Source organism: Zonotrichia albicollis, chromosome 1, assembly GCF_047830755.1.
Source record: "Zonotrichia albicollis isolate bZonAlb1 chromosome 1, bZonAlb1.hap1, whole genome shotgun sequence".
In the NCBI taxonomy this organism is placed as follows: Eukaryota; Metazoa; Chordata; class Aves; order Passeriformes; family Passerellidae; genus Zonotrichia; species Zonotrichia albicollis.
In genome coordinates, this window is record NC_133819.1 from 138,365,182 (window position 1) to 138,392,717 (window position 27,536).

General features: G+C 41.9%; 1 protein-coding gene across 1 annotated transcript; it reads right to left on the reverse strand.

Moving 5' to 3' along the window:
- Window positions 1–72: 72 nt before the first annotated feature.
- Window positions 73–27,536, reverse strand: SLC30A8 (solute carrier family 30 member 8). The gene is made up of 9 exons (XM_014267520.2): window positions 27,377–27,536; window positions 21,141–21,608; window positions 11,935–12,143; window positions 8,033–8,179; window positions 4,354–4,507; window positions 3,647–3,833; window positions 3,156–3,261; window positions 1,407–1,541; window positions 73–404 (listed from the first exon to the last, which is right to left on the reverse strand). The coding sequence occupies exons 2-9, from the start codon at window positions 21,218–21,220 to the stop codon at window positions 259–261; spliced, it is 1,164 nt and encodes a 387-aa protein (XP_014122995.2). The 5' UTR covers window positions 21,221–21,608; window positions 27,377–27,536; the 3' UTR covers window positions 73–258.

The following is a 27,536-nucleotide window of genomic DNA, read 5'->3' on the forward strand; positions in this document are numbered from 1 at the left end:
GAATAATTTGGATATTTCTCCTCTAATTGAAAGAAACAGCTGATGGACAGGCAGTCTAGCAAATGGCTGGATTTAATCCTTGTTCTCTCATGGCAGATGATACCAACAAAGAAAAGCCCATGCTCTGCTTGCAATGGCAGGGCTTGCTATGTCAGCTAATTACCATTTGCTGTTAATCAATCACACTCAAGCAGCACATACAGCCTCCATTGACCTGTAAGAGGGGTGGTGGTTATTTGGCACAGCACGGTGCTCCCTTTAATCCCTGGGCTCTTGGCAGAAGACACAGTCTGGTTTCTGATCCTGCCCTGATTCAATCTGAATGGTGACGGAGTGGAAGCTGTACTGCTCAAACAGGGCTTGGGTGACATCTCTCAAAATCTTCTGGCTGTCTGTTGAGTCTGCTGCAGGTACCAAGAAGAAAATAATCAAAACATACATTTTGATAATACTTTACGGTATTGCATAGTTCTAATATAGACATTGATAGCTAATATAGATATTGTATACTTCTAGGAGAGAAACTTTTAACAAGAAGTTTGTTTGAAAAGCGTTTCTTGTCCTTTTTATCCTCCTTTCAGGAACCTCCATGTCAGCAAACCTTTGTTCATTCAAATGTGGTTGGAATATGCAATTTTGGCAAGAGTTAAGCTAAGTAATCACCATAGAAATTCAGATTGGCAGAAGACTGGAGGAAAGCAGAAATACTTAATAAAGATTAGTTCATCCAGTCAGGGAGTAGCAGCAGTGCCAAGTGATTTGGGTGGCTGATAGACCCTCTGTTTTTGGAAAGTGAGGACTCCGTGGAGGACTTCACCTCTAGCCCTGTCCTTGGCCAAACACAGCTGGCTTTTTTTTCCTAATACATTAAAAGCTTACAGACAGATAAGAAAATTGACCTGAGTAATGCACAGTTTGTCAACTGGGATAAGAACTACAATTTAAAATAATATTTTAAAAGATGAACTGGAGCTACCTCTAAAATCCATCTAGTTTTAAAGACTGTTTTACTTTTGCAGATACTTCAGGAATGCATAATGGCCCTATAAGATCTTCTTGTAGAGATCAACAGTTTTCATGTTTGACAGAATTGTGATAAAAATCCGGTTTTAGTCTAATTCTTTTAATTTATTTTAAATATCTTGCCATTTACTTCATTGTCCCACAGACTCTTAAGTTTTCAAGTTTTGGGCTAAGTAGAGGTCCCTGTTGTTTAGACAAGGTTTCTGGGAGGAGGATCTGAGAGCTTTATTTGTTATTATTGTTGATTTTGATTTTCCAACAAAATTATGATGTTTTTTTAAACAAGTAACAGATATACAGTCAGCTTAATCTGAATCAAGAAAGACTGACCTTTACTAGACAGCAGCTAAATAGTCACTCCCTGCTTACAGAAATTTACTGACCTGTGGCAATGTGAGCAGAGAGAGCAGTTTGATTCATTGTCAGAGCCCAAACATGAAGGTCGTGAACAGACTCCACTTTTTCAACTGTTAAAATTCTTGCTTTTACAGCATCATAAGCAAATCCTTTTGATGTTCCTGAAAAGGAGAAATTGATAGAAAACCAATATTTTTATGGGATAAGAATTGTGATCAATAGAGGAAAATGAATCATGGACCTTTATTCACTTAGATGTATCATTTTTATAAAAGTATTCAATGCTTTGGAAAGCCCATCTATTTCAGAGTTCACTGTGCTATATAATCTCATCCCTTGGTTTAAACTTCTCCATGGAGGGTTGAGACTCATGCTTGTTTTAGGGGACAAGTCTGAATGTCCAGTTTACACAGGTAGTGAGCTGTTTAGCCAGATCATGTCACAGTTTTGCACCAACATCTTTTGTGAGTGCATCCCTATCCCTCTGTGAACAGCATGAACTCATCCTGCTCCACTTGGACCAGTAACCTGAAACAGCAGCTCCAACATCCAATTTCTTTTCAGCAAATTCTGGGCAGAATATTCTGCTTAGGAGATAGGACACTCCCCAGAGAGTTCCCAGGAGGAGAGTGGCCTTGGTGCAGAGGGGAACAGGCACTGCTGACTGTGGCATGTCAGCACTGCTTACAAAAGCTGGGAGTCACTGCTTTAAGAAAGAGACTCCTCAGTGTCAGGGGTTGCTCCCCCTTCCTGATAGTTTGATTTTTAATTTTTTTTTTTCAGTAACCAAGAGATCTGCTTTTTGGCAGCCAAAATAGAGTCAGTTGCCATGCTCTTGCCTAGGTACTCTTCTATGTGGAAGTATCTCTATCTCACAGTCACTGAAAGCAAACCAACCCTCAAATGAAACTACTGTAACAATGTTTTATAACAGATATTTTATTTTTATTTTTTAATGGATATTTTATTTCCTGAAACAGCAGTAGGTGCAAGTGAAAGAGAGGAGAAATAGCCACACAGGCAGTCACATTGAGTACTCATATAAAACCTGCACTTTTAGAGCTACTTTTAATCCTCATGCCTTCACAGCTGAGAAAGAGGTTGCATTATATTATTCAATGTGGGTAAGGCAGAAATATGCATCTGTGACTGCTCAAGTCATTTGGCCTTGCAAATCAAATATTCAGGCCCATAGCTGACAGGATTAAAGATTGCTAAGCCTGGTTCTTCTTGCTGCTGCTGTGCTGAGAATTGTCTATTCCCATGCCCTGGAATGCAACTGGAAAGCTCCAACAGCTTGCTTTTCTGGACTCAGGTGACTAAAAATCTTTTAAACTTCCATCTCTTGCACTCAGCCTATTTCACAGACACAGTTCAAAGCACAGTCAAAACACTTTTTCTTGGCAAAGACTTATGTTTCACATGGGTAAAGGAAGTAAACAATGAACAAGGTGAGTAGGCATCTCATATGCCAAAGGGGTGATAGAAAGAAATGCTACACATATGGCAAACAAAAGCAACTCAGAGCTCATTAGCAAAATACCAGTACAAAGGTTTTCACAAAAACTGGCATATATGTAAGCATAATGTAATGATAGAAAACAATTTTGATTAAAATTAGAAGTAGGTTTAAAGTATGATCAGAATTATGAGACTATTGGAAACTGATACAGAAATGTACTATTATACTTTTTTTCAAACATATATAAGCATTATGGATAAAGCAACAGAAAAAAAATCAAAATGCAATTATTGATTCTGGAATCAGGTCCTACCTTCCATTAATATAGTTAAAATATCCCTTAAAATCGTGATGGTAGTTGCCAAAACAAAGATGGAAAACACAAATGTGCAGATTGGGTCGGCTATTTTGTACTGTGGCTAGAAAAATATGAACACACCACTTTGTTAATTTCATTCTTGTTGGTTATTGTCATTTTTAATTAGCATGAAAGAATAATAAATTGCATTTATCTAGTACAGAATGAATGCTGGCCCTCTTTGTCAGTTAGGGAGCCTCAGCACAGGGAATGAAGGTGCTACAGATGAAGAAAGGGAGACACCAAAGTATCCAGTTGAAACAGCAAGATGCAAGGGTTACACTCTCAACAGTTATTTCAGTTCCCAAGAATAATTTTCTGTAATACAATTACAGTGTGCATGATTAAGACAGAGGAAATATTTACATAGTACCTAGTGTCACAACGCTGTGAAAATAGCACTTATCCCTGATTGCAAGGCAGGCATATGAACGAATAAAACCAACCTTAAAGAAGATGATAAGTGCACTAATTAGCACACTAATGCTCTGGAATAGATCTCCAATGGCATGCACAAAAGCTGCCTGCAGGATGGCATTGCTCAGAGCTGGCTCCAGAGGGGCTGAGGTGCCTTCCCTGCCTTGTGCCCCGTGGTTGTGCCCAGGGCCGGTCTGGTGCAGAATCAGGCTTAGCCTGCAAGAGATGGAAAGCTGCAAATATCAGAGGATTCACTGCATCTCTGAAAGCAGTGAGGCCATACACATCACCACCCCTGTCACTTCTGAATGCTGAACAGTAAAATCTGACACATTAAGTAGAAATGCAGAGGTGGCCGAGCAGACAGTTCCTAGGTTTTCAGTGATTTGCATAATCAGGAAAGTCTGTGAATGGGGTAATTATTGAGGCCTCATTTTCTAGAGAGTTCTTGAATATTCTGACATCTAATAAAAAGTGAGATGGAGATTAATCTTCTCCTGGGGTTTGTAGATTCATAATTTTCCTTCCCAGTGTGGCAGCTAACAGAAAGGAGGAGAACAACTGCAACTTCCAATGAGTAGCAGGACCTCTTTTTTGGACCCCCTTCCATATCCTCATGGAGCTCATAAACACGTAATATTTTTGAGGCCATTATCTCTCTATAGTTTTTTAAATTGAATTACAGCAGCATGTTCAAGGTTCCAATGTCACATGAGAGGAGAACAAAAGAACTTACAGGATGTTGGTGAGCACAGCACAAGCAGAGGTAATGAGCATCACTGTAGCATCAATATCATAATCCGGGTGTAGCAGCCTCATGCAAGCCAAATATATCAACACACCAGTCACCATCCAAACTATGATCATAGACATCAAAGCTCCCAGAATTTCTAGGAATGAAAAAAATCTGATTTTAACAGTCAGAATAGGAAAGCAAAAAATTTTAAGAGGTTGATGATAATAGTTCCAGGTGTATGAGCTTTACAGTCAGGAGAGCTGCTTCTTGTATGCTGGCAGCCTTAAAGCTCACAAAGAATGGGCCAAGCTCCTTTCTGACCACAGCAAATCCAGTGGCTGTCCAGGGTAACCCTGTGCATGTGGTGGCCTAATCCTGTTCTACCTGCCCCTACTTCTGTCCCCTTTCCAGTGCTGAGTTCACGCAACATTCTAAGAAATTGGAGAGGTGTAAAAGATCATTTGGGGAGTTCTGGGAGGAGCAAAAGGAGTTTGTCTGTGGTGTGAAACCCATAAAGACCAGCCCTCCTCTCCCAACAAGATTATCACAGGAGCAGAGGTTTGAAGGAAGGAGAGAGGCACAGCCTCCCCTGTTCCTACACACCTCTCACCACTTCACCTTTCAGAGAGACAGTAGCAGCTCTCAACGAGGTCCTGTCAGCAAAACTTATCCTGGAACTCATTCTGCCAATGCCACAAAGTCATTTTTGTGCCACCAGCTGTGACGAGAACAAAAGAAGTTATTTTTTCCCCGGGGTAGCAAAATTTAATTTTGTCTCTATTGGCTTTGAGTTGAGCTCAAATAAATCCAGTCCCCAAGGCCAGCTTTTATTGCACTGTTATGGGAGAGGTCCAGGGAAGTGCATATGAACATGCAGCATGCTTTTAATAGGATATGGAACTAGTAATTGCCATGTGACTTGAATGGGTAAATGAGAACAACTGAGATAATACCAAAGAAAATGCAAGCTCACAGTAAAGTGAAAGGCAGTAGACAGCCAGAAAGCACTTGCACAGGCCTCCACTGACAAGCCATTAAAAAAGCTTATGATTTTTAATATAATTTTATGGGCATCCCTTCTTTTGCAGGCTGCAAAAGCTTATCAAATGACTGTTTTGCCTAAAACTGGAAAATAATAAATCAAAGTGCACTAAGAGGGGAATTTAGTTTTGCTTAAATGTAGATAGAAGCAGACATAAATCATACCATTTTTTTTTTCTGCAAGTTGCAGGTTGAACCCCTGCAAACTGAAGGTGTTGATGGCCATGCTATCATTGCCATGAAAGCAGCCAAGAGCTCTTGTGAACACATGTATCCACCTGTGTGGATTTATGCATATCTTCAATAACAGAACATGTTAGTGATCATATTTACATATTAATTTTCAATGGAGTATCTTGGCAAAAGTTTAGTTAAGCCTTACAGATCAGTTCAGCAGCACTAAATACTTCACTTGAGATGTTCTCAGTTTGTTTTTTCAGAACTGCTGGCACTAACAGAGCACAGCAAACAATAGTGTAGGATTGGGTGGGAATCTCTGAGTACAGCTGAGGAGAATTAAGGTGCAAGAAAGGTTTTGTAACTGAAAATAGTTTGGCTCACACTATCAATCTTTTTCAATATTGTGTTTCTGTGTTTGTGGAAGTAGCTGCACTGCTTTGGCATGGAGGGCAGGAGGCATTCAGATGGCTAAACCTGAGCACTGCCATGAAGAGTCTTTTCATGACAATATCTATCAGTCTGAGAGAAGCAGTGAAGAAACATCTTCCTGTGTCATGGAGGGCTGCACCTGAAAGACCTTGCTAGTCAGTGGAGAGTGACTTTGCCACCTGACTGCCCTCAGCTGCTCTATTAAGGTGCCCACCTGCATATTAAACTGAGAATACAGCTGGGAAAATAAGCAAGAAACAGGATAACAATCGTGGAATACAATTAAATAACTTCTAACATTTGATGCAAGGCTCTTTCACTACCAGGATAAAAAGGGCAATAAAGGATTGGTTTTGAAGTTCTGCATTGCAATGACAAAATAAAAATAATTTAGTTCAGACTGAGGATGAAGTTACATGAAGTGGCTGAGCCTGCCTACATCATCAAGAGAGGTATCTCTTTCACTTTTCTCCCCCCAGGATAAGAGATAATAAATGTGAAAGGTAATGGTAAATCAACTGATGTTAAGTTGTAGTTTACTAAGGCTGCAAAATTCAGCTGTGTGCTGTCTCCATAATGCCAGCCATGCTTGGGCCATGCTGAACCTTCCACTCACCCAGCAGAGCAGGTAGGATACACTTAGGGAGCTGCAGAAAGGCAGGATGAGGGTGGCACATGCCTGGTACTCTGTGCAGCTACAACCAACCCTGGCCTACAGATATTCGAATCAGAATCTGTTTCTGGCCTTTGCTGCTGAACATCCTTGAAGCATTTATCATCTGAGTCTTTGGTTCTAGTGCACAGGTGTCTGGAGTCGTTTGAGGTACACGGACACCTCCATGCATGGCCTGACACAGGGTGTATCATTGACCCACAGACTTCCAGAGTGACAACTGGATTTCAAATGGCACAAATCATTATATATAAGCAACAAAACTGAGCTCTGAGACATCCAACATGAGACTTATTTTCGGATAGAGACAACTAAATGGCCTACCTGTAGGCACTACCTAAAGTGTCTAAGCTCCCTCTGTGGACATCAAATTAATGGTGATTGACACAGTTCCCTCCTTCACTGGCTGACTGGGAACACTGACTGGTTTTGAGCTATGAGTGTCTGGTCACATTTGACAGGCCCTGATTTTGTGCTTGGCACCTTGTGCAGGCTCCTACAGGTCTTGTGCAAGAGCTGCCATTCCCATGCCTAGACCTCTGACATCCTATGGATGTAACACTGGACTTCCATGTTTAGGAGGCTGAATGGAGCCAAGATTTCTGTTGAATATATCAGATACTTGGACCCTGTGCTTAAAGGTGCTCATGTGCATGTAGGCATAGATATTTACGTGTCTAAATCTTGAACTGACTCACACTCCCAGAAAATTATTCTCATGGTTAGCATTTTGCTAGTGTCTTGTCTTTTGTAAAAACACTTGTGTTTGATTGTCAGGCTTTTGGTGTTAGGTATCATCTGTAAAATGGGTGGTTTAGGTCAAGGACAGAGTACTTTAAAAACCTGTTTGCATCTAAAAAACCCAACAGTAATAAAGAGATATGAAAGGAGAAAATCTAGAAAAGGGTAAATGTTAAAGGATCTCACTTTTCTACAAATGTAACATTGTGAACTTTTAAAAATTATTTAATCATTTGCTTTAGAAACTGAGAAAACCCTAATTTTTGTGGTTATTGTTGTTTTTATAGAAACTTGTTTCATAACAAGTTGAGAGCCCAGTCCTCCACATACTCAAGTCACTGAGAGAAGTTGCTGTTATTTCAACCAAAGTTAGCACCAACCCAAAACTGTGGTAAATAATGAACTGAAAGACATGCTTTTAGATAAGGAGTGACTCCTTACTTCTTTGAAATTCACTGTTTTACCATGTTTCATGTCCTGAGATCTGTGGGAGCATTAGCACACTGTCTCTAAACGCCTTCAGTCCCACGTTGGACATCAGGACATTCTCCAGTCCCTGGCTGGGATAACTTCCTTTTCCCATTCCTCACGTTCGTAACAGGACATGTTTGCTACCTGCTCGGTGCCAGCCAAAGGTGCACTGTTTGGTGGGAGGTTTGGAGGTGAGGCACAGCGAGAGGAGGCTGATGAGGAAGCCGGTGAGGTCCACCAGGATGTGCGCCGCGTCGCTGAGCACGGCCAGGCTGCCCGCGATGTGCCCGCCTGTGTGAAACAAACACCGCGGGGTCACGGCTCTGAGCCAGCCAGAGCCAGCTCAAGGCCTGTTCTGCTGAGAATCAAAGGGAACACTCAATTCTTGGCCATCATACACAAGACCCAAACCTCTTCAAAGATGATTTCAGTTTGTACCTTGTTCGTGCAGTGAAAGGGATGAATTAATAGAAATACATAAGCCAAATTTCTTAGTTAGAGAGAGACCTAAGAAAAATGAGAGTTGTGATACATTAGTTCTGTAGTTACATTGCTATTGTACTGTTTGACTATTTTAATATCAGATTTTTTTTTTGTGAAAAGCCATATTTTTATGAAATTCCATATTAAGCATCACATTTCCAGTATCCTCCCACTATCTTTTCACAGAACACTGATATTTTTATGTATGTACAACAGTTCAGAGACCTAGCTTGTGGGATTAATTTCCTATTTGTTGCAGGAAAATATGCATGTTCTTCCTCCTGCCTGACTGTGTATCTGTCACAGGCAACACTAAAACAGGAATACATGGAAAGATCCCTATAGAAGAACTGTGATAAGCAATCAGCCATTTTAGTGAGGGCATAGAGAAAAATGTTCTGTTCTCAGAACCAATCTATCATTTTGAATCTGTAATGCATGACTTAACTTTCCTGCCAGAGCTCAAAAATGTGGCTGAATATCATTTTACTCTGTGAAAGTTTGGATTTAAGTGGATTCTAAAGGAAAAACCCACCAAATTAAAATATTTTTGGGATATTTTAATTCTCATTTCTTTTACTCAGTAAGCCAAATATCGTTATTTTGCCAAATTCTTCTAGCCATATCTCAGGGGTAAAGTCAAATCCAAATAAACTCAAAGTTTACATTAAACAGCCCCAGCTCCTTGTGGCTGCAGAAGACAAGGGTCCCAGGCAGGACACTGTCCTTCCAACACATTACAGCAGAGGAATCTTTTCATCAAAGCACAAATGTAAACAAGTGGATGTGAAATAACAAAGCCAAAACACTTAGCTTCTGCATTTGCCAATGCATTTTCATTCTTCAGTCATTTAATTAATTTCACCTCACTCATTTCTCCTGGCCACAACCTGTATGAAAATTAATGAATCCTGAAAAACATCATAAAATGCCTCATCCAAATCTTTGGCAGCATATCACTGCCAAAAGGACATGTAGATATATCTCTTGTTTCCTTATAGTTGGAGCTTTTTCATGCCAGCAGGATGGACTCTCTGTTTAATTTCCTCCTGTATGCATATTTTAGATTAGAATACCTAACACCATAAGTTTTTTCAGCACCGAATTTTGCTCAAAGTTACTTCCCAAAAGGGAGAAAACATGGCTGCAGAATTTGGGGGCATCTCATTCCTTGTGGTAAAATGAAAAATTCACCTGAATAAGTATTTCCCAGAGCATGTTCAAGTGAAAATGCACACATACTTTTTGGTCATGGCACATCTCTTAGACTTCCACTGTTTTCAGGATAACTGTATCTCAAGAGGAAGGTGGTTCTGCTGAGCAGGGGGAAGAAGGCTTGTCTGGTAGTGCCCAGATGTTAATAACCCAGGCATCAGGTTTCTTTCAGCAAACAAATATGTAGATCACAAGCTGTGGGCAAAACCCTATTGCATTTTATATACTCTATTTCCATTTCTATTTTCTGTTTCTATTTCTGTGGGACAGCATCTCAAAAGCTAGCTGCTAGCCTACTGCCTTTGAAAAATGTTTGCAAATTATTATTTTATGTACTGCTGGCATAACTAATGCCTTGGGTGAGTTTCAGAGATCTCAGTCTGCTTAACTGAGCAACTTGTCTCACTGATCAAGTTTTTCTGTCCTGCTCTGACATGAGGCCACATGCAGTGTTCATCTCTCTTTCTACTGCCCAAGTGGAAGTGCTTTGAAATCCATTGGTTCTTAATCACCAAAAATCTTTGGAAAGCACTTTTATAGCTGGGCTCCACACTGGGTAGCACTGGTCTGACTGTTATCTTCAGATCTGTGGAGATTGTGATGGAACTGCCTTAGAAGAACAGAAGGTAAATGTCTTTCCAAGACAGTTAGTGGTGTGTCAGGCTCAACCAGCAGTGCCCCATGTGGGAAAGCAGAAATGGCCAGCACAGATGGTTTGAGAAAAATATCATGGAAAGGTCGAAGCTGTTTGCCCTCAGGGGGCAAGGAAGGGAGGGGAAGATACTCTTTATCTTCAGGAGTAAAATAAGTGTCATAGTTAAAGGCTTTTACAGCTTTTTATCAATACTCCCTACAAGTGGCCTTTAAGACTCACCATTGCCTGTAATGGATGTTTATAGATTTATAGACCACAAGCAGTAGAAATTGTCAGTCACTCAATGGTCAATCATCAGGCACAGCAGTCTTGCCTAATGATTAAAAATATTAAATGTATGGTTCATAATTACAAAAATCTCCACAGAGAGCTGTCTGTAACTGCAGTTAATAACTGGTTTGTCAAAGTTTAATGGTCTGAAGCAAAACGGTCTTCAAGCCTGTTACTTAAGCTGTCACTGCAAAAAAGCTGCATGATTCATTAAGCAAAACGAAACATTTAGTTAACATATCATCTGTCCTTCCAATTACCCTCTAGCACAGCCACATTCACCAAACTTAAGCCTACTGATTAGATGGTTTTGTTAATAATGCATTACTTCTGGCCCTGGGAATTACTGCATGGGGATTAGCAGCATGCACTGGTTTTCCTGGGGGAAATGCAGGTGACCTACAAACAACAGGGCTCCATGCAGAGGGAGCACGGGGGAGGGAAGAGCTGGAGAAGTCCCTGCTGGGTTTGGTAGCCAGAGGAGAAGGCAGAAATGCAGCAACTCTTTCAGTGCCTCCACTTCTCACTTGCAAGGAAGACAAAGCCTTTCTGTTTCACTTTCATGGGGCTCCAGAGATGTCTGAGCTGGGAAAATATGGGTTTCAGAGGCCTTCCTGGCTGATTTTTGTTACATCTGCTGGAACACATATGGCAAAAGTCTGTGGGATTCCCCATGCCTCGCTTACCTCAGCTCACTGCAGGGAAGGGCAAATTAAAGAGCCAGGAGCTATCGGGTGGATATAAATATCACAGAATCCATGGAGAGAGCAGAGCAGTGAGACAAAATGAAAGCCAATACTCTATGAGCAAGCCAAATATTTATATTGGATGTTGTAGGGTGGGTCCAGAAATGAAAGCTAATTAGGTAGGGGAATAATCTTCCATTGATCCAGAGGCACACCAGCAGGCCAATTTAAAAGATGAACATGCCCTGATATAAATACATTGACTTAGCTGTAGAAAAACAGATGGTGAATCTGGCCCTGGATTTCCCTGGATTTTGAAAAGACTCTTGCATTTATTTTCAGATCCTACTGCTAGCAGCCTCTATCAGTGCTGAGGTCTCATTGGCCTAGATAAATATGTAAAATCTTTTAATCTTTTTAAAGGATATAGCTCAATTTATTAGAAAACCTTTGTGATGCCAAGACATGCATCAGTCAAGCTTAAAGACCTGGAAGAACAGTTCAGACCATTAACTGGTCTTTGTATTCCTACCCAGATGAAATCCTTGAGTGAATATATGAAAATATTTTGATAATTTCACTTAAACCCTGTCCTCCCCCCAGTTCTTTTAATGACCAGGGACAAAGGAGAGTTGTTTAGTGCCAGGTGGCTTCACCCCAGGCATGGTCCCTGCAGTAGGGTGCACTCAAGGCAGGGATGTGCCTGTGCTGGGCACCAGACTGGGCTCTTTTTGAGCACACATACTTCCCTGTTATCTCAGCAATCATGAAGAAGGTGCAAATTACTGATGCTACACAGAGCTTCCTCCTGGCTTGATGCTGCTCCCTCTGTCTGTTCTCATAGGCCTGGGAGTAGCTGTGACAGTGATATGCTGGATTAGCTCCTGTAACTTCTGCTTCCTGCTGCTGCCTCTCTTCATTTGAATTCTTCTGATGCCAGTTCATCCTTTGGGATAGAAAGAAATGGGAGGTTAAAAAAGAAAAACCCTCGTTATTCAGGCATCTGTCCCTACTGTCCCAGAAATGATGTAATTAATGCTTTCAAAGGATAAAAGCAGCATTGGGAACAGCAGAGCAGGTCACAGAAGAGGCTTGCTCACACAAGCAAGGCTCTGTGGGAGGGAGCTGCACATGAAATGAGTGTTCTGGCTGTGTTTCCCAGCTCTTTGGGCTCTCCTACATCATTTAGCAGTTTATGAAGCACAGGGTGGCTTTCTGAGGCTGTGTATCTCACACACACTACACGACTTTGAAGAAATTGTACCTCATGCAAATAGCTACCAAGTTAAGCACAACATGGAAAAATTCTACTAAAAAAAAAATCAGGATTTTATTCCCAATAGCTTTGTCAGGAAAACTAGTCAAAAAACCACCCCAAACTTCTTTTTCTTAAATATAATCAGCTGAAAATATTTCTCTCCTCTCTTTGCACATAGAACTATTTTATCTCAAATTTCCACATATGTACAAAATCTACCAATATTCCAGAAGAGTCTGAGCATTGAAAATATTTGTCAAAAAATCTCAAAGGTATTAAAAAATCATAGTTCATAGTTTTCATCAAAAATCATAGTTTTCCTTCAAAAATCACTCTCCATAGTACATATAACCCACAGTACACCGTTTATGCCACTGAGTTCATGGTAAGAGGAGAAGTCCAGCAGAAATGGCTCTTTAAGCATTGCTCCATCACGAAGTGATTTTTCAGCCAAGTCTGCTCTGCCACAAACCCTCAGTATTGTGCCTCTCAGGGTTCCTGCACAGGAACCACAGGGTGGAGGTACAGAGGTCTGGGCCCAAGCTCGTTGCACAGCAGCTCCGGAAGCTCCTGGATGACCACGATGTTTGGTGCTCTCAGCAGAGCAACCAAGAGACTCCCCTGGGAGGCCCCAAGGTGGTTTGCTGAGCAAACCACCCTTCTCCTTTTCTCTCAACAGAAAAGAGCCCAGATTGCAAAAAAACCCTCTAAACCCCCTCCCAGGGGGACTCAAAACCATTCTGTCCCTCCCAATACAACACTTGTTGCCAGAGGTGCTCCTGATGTGATGAGTGCACTGGTCCTGTGGCACCAGAAGGAGAATTCTGCCAAGATGCACATGCACAGTCCCTAAACCACATGGTGCAGCTGTTTGAGGTCTGTGTGTGCAGGGGCTACCCAGGAACACAGCAAACTCCACTGCTTTTTTTCCAAATTAGTCTGGGGACAGGATGTGGGACTGGGCTTAGTTGCCCCAGTGATAACAGTGGCTTTCCCCCATTTTGACTTCAGACTTTCCTCTGGGACTAGGAAGAATTGTTTCTTCAGCTGAAGGAAACCTGTGCTCCAGGAAGTAACACGAATCCTGGTGACTTTCTCTAGCGTTTCTGCACTGTTTGTAGAAGTGTCAAGATGCCTGAATTCTCACTGGAAAGAAATTAGCTGGTGGCTGCCAACCTGCAGTAGTCTGTCCAGAAAAAAAACTGTACTGAAATCACAAGCTTTTTCCAGCTGCTTCTTTTGGGTGGCCTGAGGGGGCTGCAGCTGCTCAGCAGGTTTGAAGTCCTGCCAGATGCCCCACACTGATGGGCAAGAGGCAAAGGCACCTGCAGAGCTGATGTCTCGGCCTTTTGTGTTCATCCAAATCACAGAGGTACTGACGAAAGAAGAGCTGACCCACCTTGGCAGCCCAGCCCTGCAAGTGCAGATAATCAATGTGGATTTGGTTCTGTAAATATTGAGATGTGCCAAGGGTGCCATGTTCCCCTGAGTCAGCCAGTTTCCCAGCCAGGTTAGCATGTGGTCTCTGTTTGCTCAGTGGAGGTGACTGATCCCCCTGTACGTGAGGAGCTTGTGTCAAACAGCAACTGGTCACATTTAAAGTCTGATGCTTGGAGACAGGGAATTTTCTGTCCTTTTGTCAGCATTTTCCTTTATTTTCCTCACATCAACAAACAAATAGGAGTTGGACTGTCTAGGGAACGAGTTGCCCATCTGGCAGCTGGGGTCCCCACCAGCCAGTCCTTCTCCAGTCCTTTAGTTTTCCATTTATCGGGTTCACTGTGTCATTTTTGTACAATATTTTACTGATGAATTAGACACAGAAGGTACCACAAATTAATTCCTTCCAGATGGCTGAATAAAATGCTGTAGTTCTCTCACTCTCCCCTGGAGATCAGGGCAGGCAAGGTTTTCTTTCTCATGATCTCTCTCTGGAGTTAACTTCCAATGCTTTTCTATCGTTTTCATGTAAAATTAATTTCCCCTTACCTCAATTTTCATCATCTGGCATTGAACATTAAAATCATCTTAATGACATGAGTCATGATCAGCTCAACAGCCTCTCAGGCAGGAATGCCAAAATTACCATTGCATATTCTGAGCCACCAAGTCCTTTCCTTGTTGTTAACAAAATAGGTCGCTCTGTGATCTCACTCTCTTTTGTTTTTTGTCTTTCAGTGTCTCTGTCAACTAACAAAGCCTCAGGGCATCACTGAGGGGCAGGAAAGCTCTGTCCCCAGATCTTGCTGGACAGATGCAAAAGCAAACAGAGACTGTATAAACCCACAAATGTCACATTTTTCTGTCTAAAGGGTACCTAAATAGAAGTGCCCTGGTTGCCAGAGGTGGCGAGCATTCACTGCTCCCTTTGAACTTGCAGAAGAGCATCTGGCCTGATGAGTTGGGAAAACTCCTGCCAGCTCCTGTGTGTAACCATTATTTTTCTCTTTAAAAAGCTGCCTGCCACTAATTAAAAGAATCTAAGAATCTAGGAGGCAGTTTTATAAAATGTGAATCAAAAGCTTAAGGTGCAAAGATCAGCTCTGTTAGACCAGAAACTCCTTCACAGTGTTTTAGAGCAAGATGTAGCCTTTGAGCTTCAGGTCTCTGTGCCAGCATATTGCAGAGTCACAGAATAAAAAATAATCTTTTCTCCATTTCAAATTCTCTTTTCTTTGTAAAAAAGATAGTCAGGGGAATGTCACTGAAAGGCTCCTACTGAGTCATGGCTGGAAGGGAGAAGCAGAGAATATTAATACATATTGCAGATTTCACACAAATCATTAGCAAAAGCTTTTTATTACAACTTCCTTTCTGTTTATTTTCACTTGGTCTGCTGGGTGCCTTGATCTGCGGGCTTGTGGGAATAATTGCTATCCTCCTAGACCATTATGAGTTCCCCAGCCACAAGAGGAAAATGTGGAATCACTGCTCTTTCCACAGGAGATCATCTCCTTCATGAGGGAAAACAGTAATTTTCTGGTGCCTGAAAGGATAATGAAACTACCTTCAGAGAAAAATTTATCAAAGCCATAGTCACCTCCCTTATGCTGGCACCATTCTGATTTCAATTGATGTACCAATCTTGAATATTTTCAAGGTAGTTAAGACCCTGTTAATAACCTGGCCATCCAGTTTCTCCTTTTCCTTACTGTAGGCACAAAATAAAGGCAAATATTTATATGATTGCATACTTTTAGATCTCCAGTAGATAGGAATTCATGCCTTAGTTATCTTATGTGCCTCATTTTGAGGGCCTGGCCCTGTATGCATAAATGTATTGTCAAAAGTTTTCCTTCTCCATAACACTATAACAATACAGGCCTGAAGAGTTTTCCTTCTCCTATAATAATAGCTGCCTGGAGACAGACCAGAGGCGCTGGTAGCCAAGCATGCAAATTCTGTCATGAACATGAAAGAATACATAAGGTCAAAGTACCAAAGAGGAACATTCCCAGAGAGTTACTGCTCCCCAGTTCTGAACCAGAGCTCCTGTCCAACATCTCTTTACAGATCTTTATTCCACAAACCCAGCTGGCTTGAAAGTATTGAGTACCACAGTTTAATTATGATGTGTGTAAAAATAATGCATCTTTTGTCACTCTGGAGCTGTCTGCCTGCTATTTTAATTAGTTCTAATATCGTTAGAAATGACTGACTATTCCCTGTTTACCTGCCTCCCATCATTCATGATTTTATGTATCATTGTTATACCTCTGAACCATCAATTTTCTGAGCTGATGCCCCAGCTATTTAATTTCTGTTTCATGTAACTCACTACCTTGTTTCTAATTTTCTTTTTGAGATGAAGTGGGCAAAACTGAATCGGGCATGATGGAGATGGCATATTGCCAGTGCTGGGAAGCCACAGCCCATTCTGCAGGGTGCTGGTGTCAGCTGCAGGGGGGCACAGGCACTGGGTTTGGGTGTGCTGAGTCTGCTGAGTTGCTGTGTGCTACTGGGCCAGCTGGCAAGCCAGTGCAAAGGAGGCAACCACAGGGCCCTCAGCTAAAACAGTCCAGAGATCACAAGAAACCACTCATCATCTTCCTGAGCATTGATTCTGTAAAGGATAAGGAGTGGTGGAAAGCCTATTTTTGATGAGGACTCTGATCTCGTAAGAGCTTTCATATCACCTGCAGGAAAGGAAAAAAAGAACAAAATATTTCTTATGTGCTTGCTATAGAAAATCACTCTTCATCTGAAGAAATCATCTCCCAGGTTCACTTCAAACCTTTTGCTTGCTGGTATGGGCCTGGCACACAGGAACCAATTAGGAGTCCAAGGCCTATAGACAAGAAAATCTACAAGTAAATGCCCTATGTTTAAAACTTCTGCATGAAGACAAACCCTAACATTTCCACACAACTTTCCTGCTATCAGCATTTTCCGCCCCTGGGTTTTTCCCCACCTTGTCTCTTGTCTCAGAGACAAAATAAAAACCAAAACTTTGAGACTTAAAGCCTTGAGTTTCACTTGTGTGACAGTATTCAAAATCTCAATATAAAACAGATAAAAAACATAATAAGAAATCTATGCTGGATCAACGCAAAATCTAGCTCATAGCATAGCTGGCACAATCAGATGCAAATCCACTGATTTATGAAGTAGAATATTGAATATTTCTGGTCAATTTAAAGTGATCTGTTGCCAGCAAGAAATAAAAAAACTCTTGCCTGTCTTCATTTATGGAAACTTGAAGAATTTGGTCAAACCATTACCTAAACCATGATAAAGGGTTATCTAGATCACTATATAGGTGATAACAAATAGAAAAAAATAGAATATGAGTGATTAGTCATTAGAAGAACTTACTCTCTTTTAATACCACCATTGACTGTGAAAAGGCCATACAAAACTATCTCAGAGACCTAGTTCACATCTAATTTAAAGACAGATGCTGTATGACTTACGGACAACACGTTTTGCATGAAGCAGGAGGTTCTGAGTGCTCAGCTTCAGACCCTGAAACCACCATGGTTCATAACCTTCCTCAAGCCTGGTGGGAAGTGGTGTCCTGCCCTGAGACCCATCCTGTGTGATGCCTTCCTCTGTTTCCTGAGACCCATCCTGTGTGATGCCTTCCTCTGTTTCCTGGAGGAGGAGGTGTAGGGCACCCTGATCATGGTGGCAGATGATGCCAACCTGAGGTGCAGCTGACAGATTGGAGGGCAAGGCTGCCATGAGCAGTCAGGAGGAAGAGCTCAACAGGAGCTGTTCAATTTCACAAGAACAAATATAAAGTCCTCCACCTGGGACAGACAGATTTGTGAGACCATATCTACAATATCATGTCCTGCTTTGGGGTCCTTAGCACAGGAAGGATCAGTAAATCAGAGCAGGTTCAGCAGAGGGTGACCTGGATAATTAAAGGCTGGAGCACTTCTGGGGGACTGGACTTTTTGTGAGCACCCAGATGCAACCTGCCAATATTCCTGAGGAGGCTATTGAGAAGATGGAGCTTTATTGCTCTACATGGAGTAAGGATGAGGTCATTGGTCATAAATTGAAAAAAGTTCCAATTGAATATGAGGGTAAGAAAAAAAGATTGTGAAGTTAATACCCTGTTGAAGCAGATTGCCCAGGAAGGTTGTGGAGTTTCTATCCTGAGAGATTTTTTTCAAGACTAGACTGGAGACAACCCTGAGCAACATTATTCAATCTCTTGGGTGAACCAGAGACATTCTTAAGGTCTCTCCCAATATGAATTGTACTATAAACCTACAACTGACTTGAGAGGGCTCAGTTGAAGCCCACCCACTTTTAAGCATTTCAAGTTTGACATGGAAAGCCTTAATGCATCCAAACTATCTAGTGAATACAGACAGGTCTGGCACGTGCAAAACACTCTCTTCCACAACCCCGAGTGCAGGGAAAGGGGTCAGCTTTCAGGCTTCGTACTCACATGGTCAAGATAAAACTAGTTTTGTTCCCTGTGTATTGTAATGATGGCATTTATTAAAAAGAAAGAGGCTGGGGGATGGCAAGGAAATAGGCAATCTGTGTGCAAAATACATTCTGTTGAAAGCACTAGAGCTGCTCATTAAGGCTACACATGGGGGACAGAAAAATGTGGTAATTTATACCAAAGGCTAAGATGAGCCTATTGCTACTGTTGGCTTAAGGCAGCTGCTATGTGAGCCCAGGCCCAGAGGGCTGCATCCCCTCATGGGCTGGCTGTGGCTCATGGGCTGGCACCCTGCGTCACTGGGCTGGCACCCTGGATCAATGAGCTGGCACCCTGTGTCACTGGGCTGGCACCCCAGATCACTAGGCTGGCACCCTGTGTCACTGAGCTGGCACCCTGGGTCACTGGGCTGGCACCCTGTGTCACTGGGCTGGCACCCCGGGTCACTGAGATTGCATACTAGGTCACTGGGCTGGCACCGCAAGCTGCTGGGTGCAATGGGAAGCAGGGCAAGGGCTTCCCCTGTGCTACCAGCTCTTTCCAACAGGAGGGAGGGAGACTCTGGCTCTCAGCCCCCATTTCTGGTAATTTCTGGAACAGAGTAATTAAATTGTGCAGTTAATCAAATTTCATCTGGCAGAAAAAGCAAAATGGAGAAGCACTACAAAAGCCACATGGCTGGATGACAAGTCCTCTTCATTTTGCAGAGCTACCTCCTCCATCATTCAGCCACCTCAGGACCACCACTGTAGAGCCCTCCTGGGACCAGCCCTCCAGCTCAGGCGCTATTGCATGTAGCTGCAGCATCAGTCCAAAAACCGCAATTGCTGCAGCAATTCATCGCAACTAATTTCAATCCTAAATTAAGAAATAATTATCAGAAAAAAATTGACTCCAGAAAGTGTGTCAGCTCTCAGATGGGAGGATCAGAGGCCAGGGATTCTTGCCCCCAGTGTGCATCCTGCCCTTATGGTTAGCCAGGATATTCCCCATAACCAGTGATCCAGGGGAAAAATGCTTCCTCACCAGGCAGCCTAACAGCTGTCCCTGTCTCAGGGGACCATATAAAGGGTTTGTCCAGTTTTGTCCTCTGTGTCCAGAGGTTGCAAGGGGCCTAAGAACCTCAAGCACTGAAGCTGTGCACACAAAATTGCAAACTTTAAAAAAAACACTGTCCCAAATAACTAAAATGAACTGCAGAATCATATGGGATCTTTTTGAAATATAAATATTATCACAGAAGTCATTTTGGACAGTGCCATCTATATTTATGGAGCCATGAAATAATATTTAAATAATAACCCAGACGTTAAAATGACTAAAATACGATGGCACTGACCCCAGTGTAAGAACATGAAGAGACAGATTTCCATTTGAACTGACAGTGTTTACGCCAAGTTTCTGTCCCACATGTTTTAAGAGAGCCAAGCAATAAATAAACTGAAAACCAATGAGATAATGGAAATGTCAAGAGGTGCTAAGCTGTAACTGAGCAGCTATTTTCTTTTAAAAATACTTGCTAGTCTAAGTTAAGAGGAAGAATGAAAAAAGGTAAACTACAAAACTATTTTGTGATGGACATTTATACTCTTTTTTTAACCCCATCTACAGTATCATATGTTTTCAGAAGTGTCCAGTTTTCGGCTGTTTGAAGGGCCTGGAAAGGCCCGGAGTGGCCTTGGGGCAGCCCGCGTATCAAAGAACGAGAAGAGGCTTCAGTTCTTCTTTCTGTTTTTAAGTTTATTAATTGTTTATCTAAAAGATTTTCTTCCAGCCCAACAGAGGTCTGCTCAGCAGTCAGCCATGAGCACACTGTGCTGCCCTCCGGGCAGCCACCTATCTTTATACCCATTGTTACGTGTACAATATTTATCATTTTTCCCCAATACCATTTATTCTTATTGCCCGGTGCACTTTTAGTAATGACCAATCCTAAAGTGCCACCATCACCATAGAAGATGGAGGAGAAGAAGAAGAAGAAGAAGGACAGGACACGCCCCAATTCCTCCATCTTACTTCTCTAAACCCCCCTGTACATAAATCCTAAACCCTGTGTCTCACCCTCTAATTAACTAATCCCTTCACCATTCACCCCGGTGAAGTCCTCCTATCCTCATACAGGTGTCGTCTCCTGTGTAGGATAAAAGTCCAGCCACCAGACACTTCTGGCAACATTCCAGGACTCCCGAGCCCCCCAAGGGTGGTCTCGGTGGCTCGGCACCTCAGGACTGAGGTGCTGAGATCCCACACAGAAGATCTTTCCTCACTCAAGAAAACATTTACTCACCAGACCTCCGGCATACAAGAGTTACATTAACTCTAAGCCCAACAGACAATCCACAAGAATAAAGCATTGCCTTTTTTACAAACCAAATGGATAATTCAGACATTCAAGCATGAAGGAGCCTTGAACCAAACATGGTGTCAATATCACAATTATAATTCAGCCTAAAACTGCAGCATAATCCATGAGGTTTTGCATCCTACAATAAATCTACTAAGTTTATAAAATACATAGCAAGAGACACTTGCTTCAACAGTAGATTGGTTCAATCCATCACAGACACAGACATATCAGACTGCTGTCTAGTAAACGCTTCAAATATCTAATAAGAAAGTTTTGGAAGAAAAAAATTGAACAAAACATTTTGAAAGTAGTAAAATGTATGCATGATGAAACTCTCCAGACTTTGACTCCTGCAATCGGTCGGCAGATTGGTGATCTCATATTGCTCTGACACAGAAATGTCAGTGAAGGAAACAAAGAGTTGTGTTACCTGTCTAGGGCCAAGGAGTACTTCTTGGTGTCCTTCTCACTCACAAGGCAAGTTCTTTCAAGACCCCTTTCAGTAGCCATGAAGAAAGTCAATGGGTTTCTGCTTGTTTTTTCCCTTTAAACTCTCTTTTCTCTGTCTGAAGTGATATGGGCAGAAATGTCCTCTTGACTTCTGCAGAAGTCTCTGCCAAATATTTTAAAATGAAAATGTTTGAATAATCTTCCCAATAAACCTGAGAGAAGCTGCGAGGGAAAGCTTTTTTCCTTATGCTGGTGGTGTCATTCCCATGCCAACCAGTAACTTGCTGAGCATGTCAGATTGGAGACTTTGGGCCTCCCTCCCTGTTTTTCTTTTTTTCCTTCCATGTTTGATGCTGGATCTGCTCTTTGGTCACGCAGGGGGTGCGTGCTCTCCCAGGCCCAGGGTCCAGCACACGCGGACGTGCACAAAGGAGCTCACGTGGATGCACTGAAAGAGAGAACCAAGGTCATTAAAACTGCTGTATTTGCCTGGAAACAGCCAAACCCCTGTTTGCCTTTCTGCATGCTTGGCTTGGGAGGAAAGTCAACCTCCCTCACTCCAGCTTTGTGCAAGCCTTTTAATCTGAACAATCACTCCAAGGACTGATTTTTTCCCCTGGCATCTTCTCTCCTAATGGTTCGAAACAGAAGAGGCTGCTTATTATTGCCATTTGCAGCACAGGTTATTGAAATCTTCATTTCAGCAGGAAGGACTGCAGGTTGTTATTTCTGCCTTATTCAGTTTGTTAGTTCTATCAACAGCTGCAGTCCCTGGAGGGGAGGAGAAGCCCTCCAGCCTCACCTCTCTCACAGCCTGACCTCAGACATTTGCTTCAGCACTAATGGGAAATCTCTCACAGGTGTTGGTTGTGTTTTACCATATCATTATTCTGGCAGAAGCAGACTGTGAGTGAGAGCACTCACTACCTGTGCACTGCTTTCGTGGGAGAGATGAGAACAAGGCAGTGGGAGGCTGAACTAAAATTCTGCAACAAAAATATCTTTTTTTACCACTGGTACTCTAATATCATTATGATGAACTGGGGTTGCCCCTTCCTTCCCTCAGCTCTCAGAGTGCGTACTCTGAAATTCATGGGAACAGGTGGCACATTTGTACATACAAAAGTAAATAATTGGGCTTATGCCATCAGAGATCCACATGTTGCCTCCCACATGTGAGCTGTGCAAACATTTCCCTGGAACCTGTGAGCCAAGGAGCTGACTGTATATCAGGCATTTTTCTGCACAGCCATAGCAGAAATGCATATTTTTTCCACAATGTGCTGTCATCTTTGCTGCTCAAATGCCCTTTTCTTGAGAGCCTTTTCCCAGGTTCTTATACCCGCTTATGCACTCTTATTAGGTGGAAGAGACTGATTTTATTACTCATTCCTGGAACTTCCTATCTTCACTGGAACTGTAAAATGTTGCTCTTTAATGTTTTTTAAAGTTGATGCCACATGCTGGACCTGAAAATGTTTTTGTCCAGCAAGGCTGGTTTGAGAAGAGATTCAGGTCCAAGGATGTGTAGTATGGACCCAGGGCATTTGCAGAAATCTTACAAAACAGAAGTACCACATTTCTTGTCACCCCACCAAGGAGCAACTTTATTCTGCTGCCAAGAGGGTGTAAGGGAGGAAAATGTAGATGGCCTTTCCAGCTGGGCAACCCAGAACCTGACACAGGCCTATAATTCACACCCAGTGAGAGATTCTCCTGGCTCCCCATCCCATAAGTGTCACCATTATTGCAGTGTCTCTGTAAGCATCTCAACTTATCTTTCCTTCAGAAATTACCAAATAGCAACATCCTTTTGCAGACTCAGGATATCAGAAAAATAAACCTGACCTGGAACCTGATTTGCAGTGGATCTCAGCTTTTCTAGGGTGCTAAGCCAAAGTATCAAGTCTAAGCACCTTCAATTAAGGAAAATTTAAAATCCACTTCAGAAGATTACAGGTAAAGCCAGTTTCTGTTTCAAATCACTGTAGGCATGTAACTTTTGTTAGTGAGATAGATGAGCTTCCATCATTTTGCAAGAGGATCTTGAGCCTCAGGTGCATACCAGTAAAAGAAAGCCATAGATCATTCACAGCATTTAATCTAGACTTCTGTTTTGTGTTTATTATTGTTAGTACTGATGGCTGTGCTTCTCAGGAGACAGGCTGTGAGGCAGGATAGAAAGAAATCCCTTCTGAGCTATCCACAAAGACTTGGGTTTCCTCTTTATCAGACTCTGAAACTCATTAAGAGAGAGACAGCAGCTGTCGGTGGAAGTTCTGTTTCCGAAAAATTATTCATATCATCTCAATAAATTCATCCCAGGCTTTCAATAATAATGTAGTTTGTTTCTGAGCCTACATTAAAAATGCCACAAATCCAATCATACCAGTTTTAATGACCCTAGTCAAGGACATTTCTCAAGATTTTCATCCAATACAGACACGTGAGGCATCACACTGGCTTTTGCAATTGAAAGCTCTTTGTCATTATTATCCAAAATCTCCATTAGTAAAAAAGCATATCCTTGATCCCATTTCAACTTTAATCAGCTACACTTTAAACATGAAGAAAATCCAATCCCTCTCATCCTGTCATTATGGGAGCAGATACTGACAGCTTAAATGTACAGAGGAAAAATCAGTGCATCTATTAATTGAAAATGCCACTGAAGTAGATCATTTTTATGAGCCATGAGACATCTTGAGGATCATCTGCAAAGAGTTTCTCTACCTTCCTCTGGCATCAGCTTTAGTAGCTCTGTACTACATCACCAGCAACCTGCGGATCCAGGCATTTGTGATTTCTGGGGCTTGGTTATTACAGTTTTCACATTTGTAGTGAGAATATGCTTTTTCCACCCAGTGAAGCTCCAGTGCCTTCCAGCCATGTGTCATTTTGGGATCCAAGGCTGGAAGCAAGATAGATTTAAAGAAAATCCACTTTCCTCTTCTTGTGAACCCATCAATGCAGTAACCCATTATAAGTGAGTGTCAAAAGGAAAATATCTACCCCGATTTTGATCCAATTTAAAAATCATTAAAGGATGTTAATGTTCAATATTTTAAAATACTAAATTTTTAAACATCAATATTTTTATCTTAGGTTTGCTGCCAATTTTTCAAAAGAATGGAGACTTTTGATAGTAACTGACTGAGGGGTAAAAGTCATCTGCAATGTTTTACATGGATATTTTAGATTGCACAAAGTCATTGAGGAGAAAAAGATTTTTGAGGCCCTTGCCAAAGAAACTCAAACTTGCATTGGGAGTGAGGATCTAGCAGGAACAGGGTACTGCTCTGGGTTATACTCCTCTCCTTCCAAGAGTAAAAGTATATGCTGCTACCAAATCAAGTAGAAATCCTTCTGCAGAGCCTAGAGCTTCAGGCCAGGACATCTACTCCTCACATGAGCAGAGTTTCCAGAGCATCCAGAGTTTCTCCTGGTGAAGCCAGTGGTGGAATGAGACAGCCCCTCCCAAGACAGGAGTCTCTGGAGGAGCTCAAGGCCTTGCTATGGATGGTGAGAGAGCCCAGGGTGCCCAGGCTGGGCAGGGAGCACTGGGAGATAGATGGAGGAGATAGGGATGAACCTAGAACCAGCATGGGAATCCCAAAGGATTCACACCACAAACATGACTCTTGCACAGCTACAAACTTCCTCTGGCCCATGCAAGGCCTCCTGAAGGTTTTTTCCTCCAAGCTATGATAGGAATATGGGTCTAATCTGTGTGGTGGGATGGGGGAAGGAGGGAAAGCAACCTTTAGCATTTTTTGTCCTTTTTATCTTATTTATTCAAACTTTTATCTTGATCTCACTTTCTTAGGCCAACATTTCACAAGTGCTCAGAATTATCTTCCCAGTGTCTCAGGTCTCAAGGATGAACCTCCACTGTACAAATAACCCAGCTGTCATTAAGTTCCTTGGAGGGACCAGACCTTCAGAAGTAAATAGCACCAAGAAATGTTTTGATACAAAGCTACTCTGCTTTTCTGGGAGTATGGCAAGGTACTTTGCTGTCTGAGTGTCCCAAAAGGCCTGTCCAGGAGTAGCACAGCCAAACCTTAGAAGAAGTTTTTCATTCTGTAGCTGAAAAGAAAAAGACAGTGCAGTTGAAAAACTAATGCCAATGTCATGTCAAATGTTACTGTCAAAGACTGTGTCAGCTTTTGTTATAAAAATATATTATCTTTCTCTGAACACCTAGTGGTTTTCTCTTTTCCACTGCAATTGCAAAGGGCTTCTGCTTGGTTTTGTTTTTATGATGTCTGAAGCTGGTTGGGGAATTAAGCCTGTAATTGCATTGCTAACAAGTATTTCTTAGATACATTTATTTTTCCTTGGGGAAAGAGACTGTTAGGAAGAGAGTACACATATTTCGGCAGCAAAAGAGACAGCTATGACATTTGGCTGCTAAGTTACTACCTGGATATCATTTTAATTGTTTTCTTCTACTCATAAAATATAGTAACTTTACTGCATTAGTTCCTTTATTACACTTCCAACATACATTTCATTGTCATGCTCTTCCTAAGTATATTTGGGTCATGAAGATACATTACAATACATTGAGAGCCACTTTGTTAAAAACACAAGAAGTCCTGCATTATTTCTCACCAGTGCAAAACTAATTGGTTTTTCTCAGCTGCTGCATATATATTTATTTTCCACTTTATCATCTCTGTAATTGCAGTTTGAATTAGGAAAAGGACAGAACAACCTGGTAAAAGCAGTTGCAGGGACAATTTGTGTTGTGTTTCCCAGCAATCAGGATTTCTCAAGCCTGGTGAATTGCAGTGGGTGTTGAAACAGTGCTCACATCCCTCTTGCCTGGGCCATACTGGCCATTGCTCAAACACTTTTTCTTTCTTCTGAAATTTTCTTTGCAATAATGTGTATTTCTGGGAAGAAGGACAACAGGGCTCACTATTCAAATGCTCAAGAACACTGAAACTTTGAAGAAATGAGATGTTTTTTCCTTATCCCCTTTCCGGTTTCTGAGTATGCACAATGCACTCAGGGCCCAGGGCCAGGACAGCTGAGCTGCAGTGTGAGGGCTCCCCAGGCACACCTGAGCCATGGCACAGGGATGGCACACCTGAAAATTCCTGCTGGGAGGCAGGTAGCCCTCTTTGCTTTGTCTCCTGGAAATTGCTACTGGGTAAGATTTTCTTTGCAGCCACATATTTTCTCTCTCTTTTCTGCTAAAGAAAAACTGAAAAGTCCAGTGTAAGTTCAGAGCGGGGCTTCAAAGACTGGCACTCTTGCCCTGCAATGTGGCAAGCAGCAATGCACCCATGAGGAAAGGGATCCAAATGGGACACTGGCTGTATGTCAAGGCAGAAAACACATAGGGATTCTGCATCTGGCATCTCAGAGGGCAGCACATCTGTGATCCCCAAGCAGTGCCCGCCTGCACTCCCAGACAACTTGAAGGGACATCAGCCTTGCAGCCTGAAGCTAACCCTGTGGAAAGAGTTGAAACACTTCTAGTTTAGGGAAGCAAAGCACACTAGATAAGCTATAACTTTAATGGCATTTTCCACACATGCATACCTTTGAGCTGCCTACCATAAGTCTGTTTCCTGCCTGGATTCTCTGGATACCTTTTATGTGGTGTATATGAAGCATCTGGAAATTAAATGAAGAGTTAAATAATGGCTCTCTTGTGTATGGAGCACAGTAAAAATTACGCAGAGAGTTTTTATAACTTTTTTAATATAATAAATTTAAAGAGACTGAATGCTGGTTTTATGATATGAGATTTCCAGATTGCTCCCAAGTCAGTAACAAGCTATTCATAATCTTTTATTATAGCATTGTCATGATGACTGTAATCAAGTCCCTGAGCTACCTGATGATACCAAGGGTAGCATCGAGCTGGTGAATATGGATAAGTTTGCATTTAATATAATGTTTAAAGACTCTGGCTCCTGCTTTTTTCTAATATTAAAACTCTGTTGATAAATTTGGATCTAGTTTTCTCTTTAAATTATTTGGGTCTTGTAGGTTTCTGTAAGATACCAATGTATGAGCTGATTTGGTAAAATACAAGTTTGTGTCCCTACTAGAACAAACTTTTTTGCCAGTATTCCTCTACTGTCCCCCACTGTCTGGGGTTTTCAAATACAAATAAAAATTTGATCTAAGCAAAATCTGTTAGGAAGGCATCTAAGTAAGAGCATGCTGATTATTACAAAGGTTGGTGGCACTCACCTGCTAGGCTTTTTGGCTTTTTCTGGCATATCAATACTAGAACACTAGAGCATCAGCTGGACTCCAGTTCCTGCAGAGCATATGGGCTGACCTCATACCAAGGGCTGAGTCAGAGGATTTGCTTTGATGCCCTGTTTGGGTGTTTCAACATTCTGGGGTG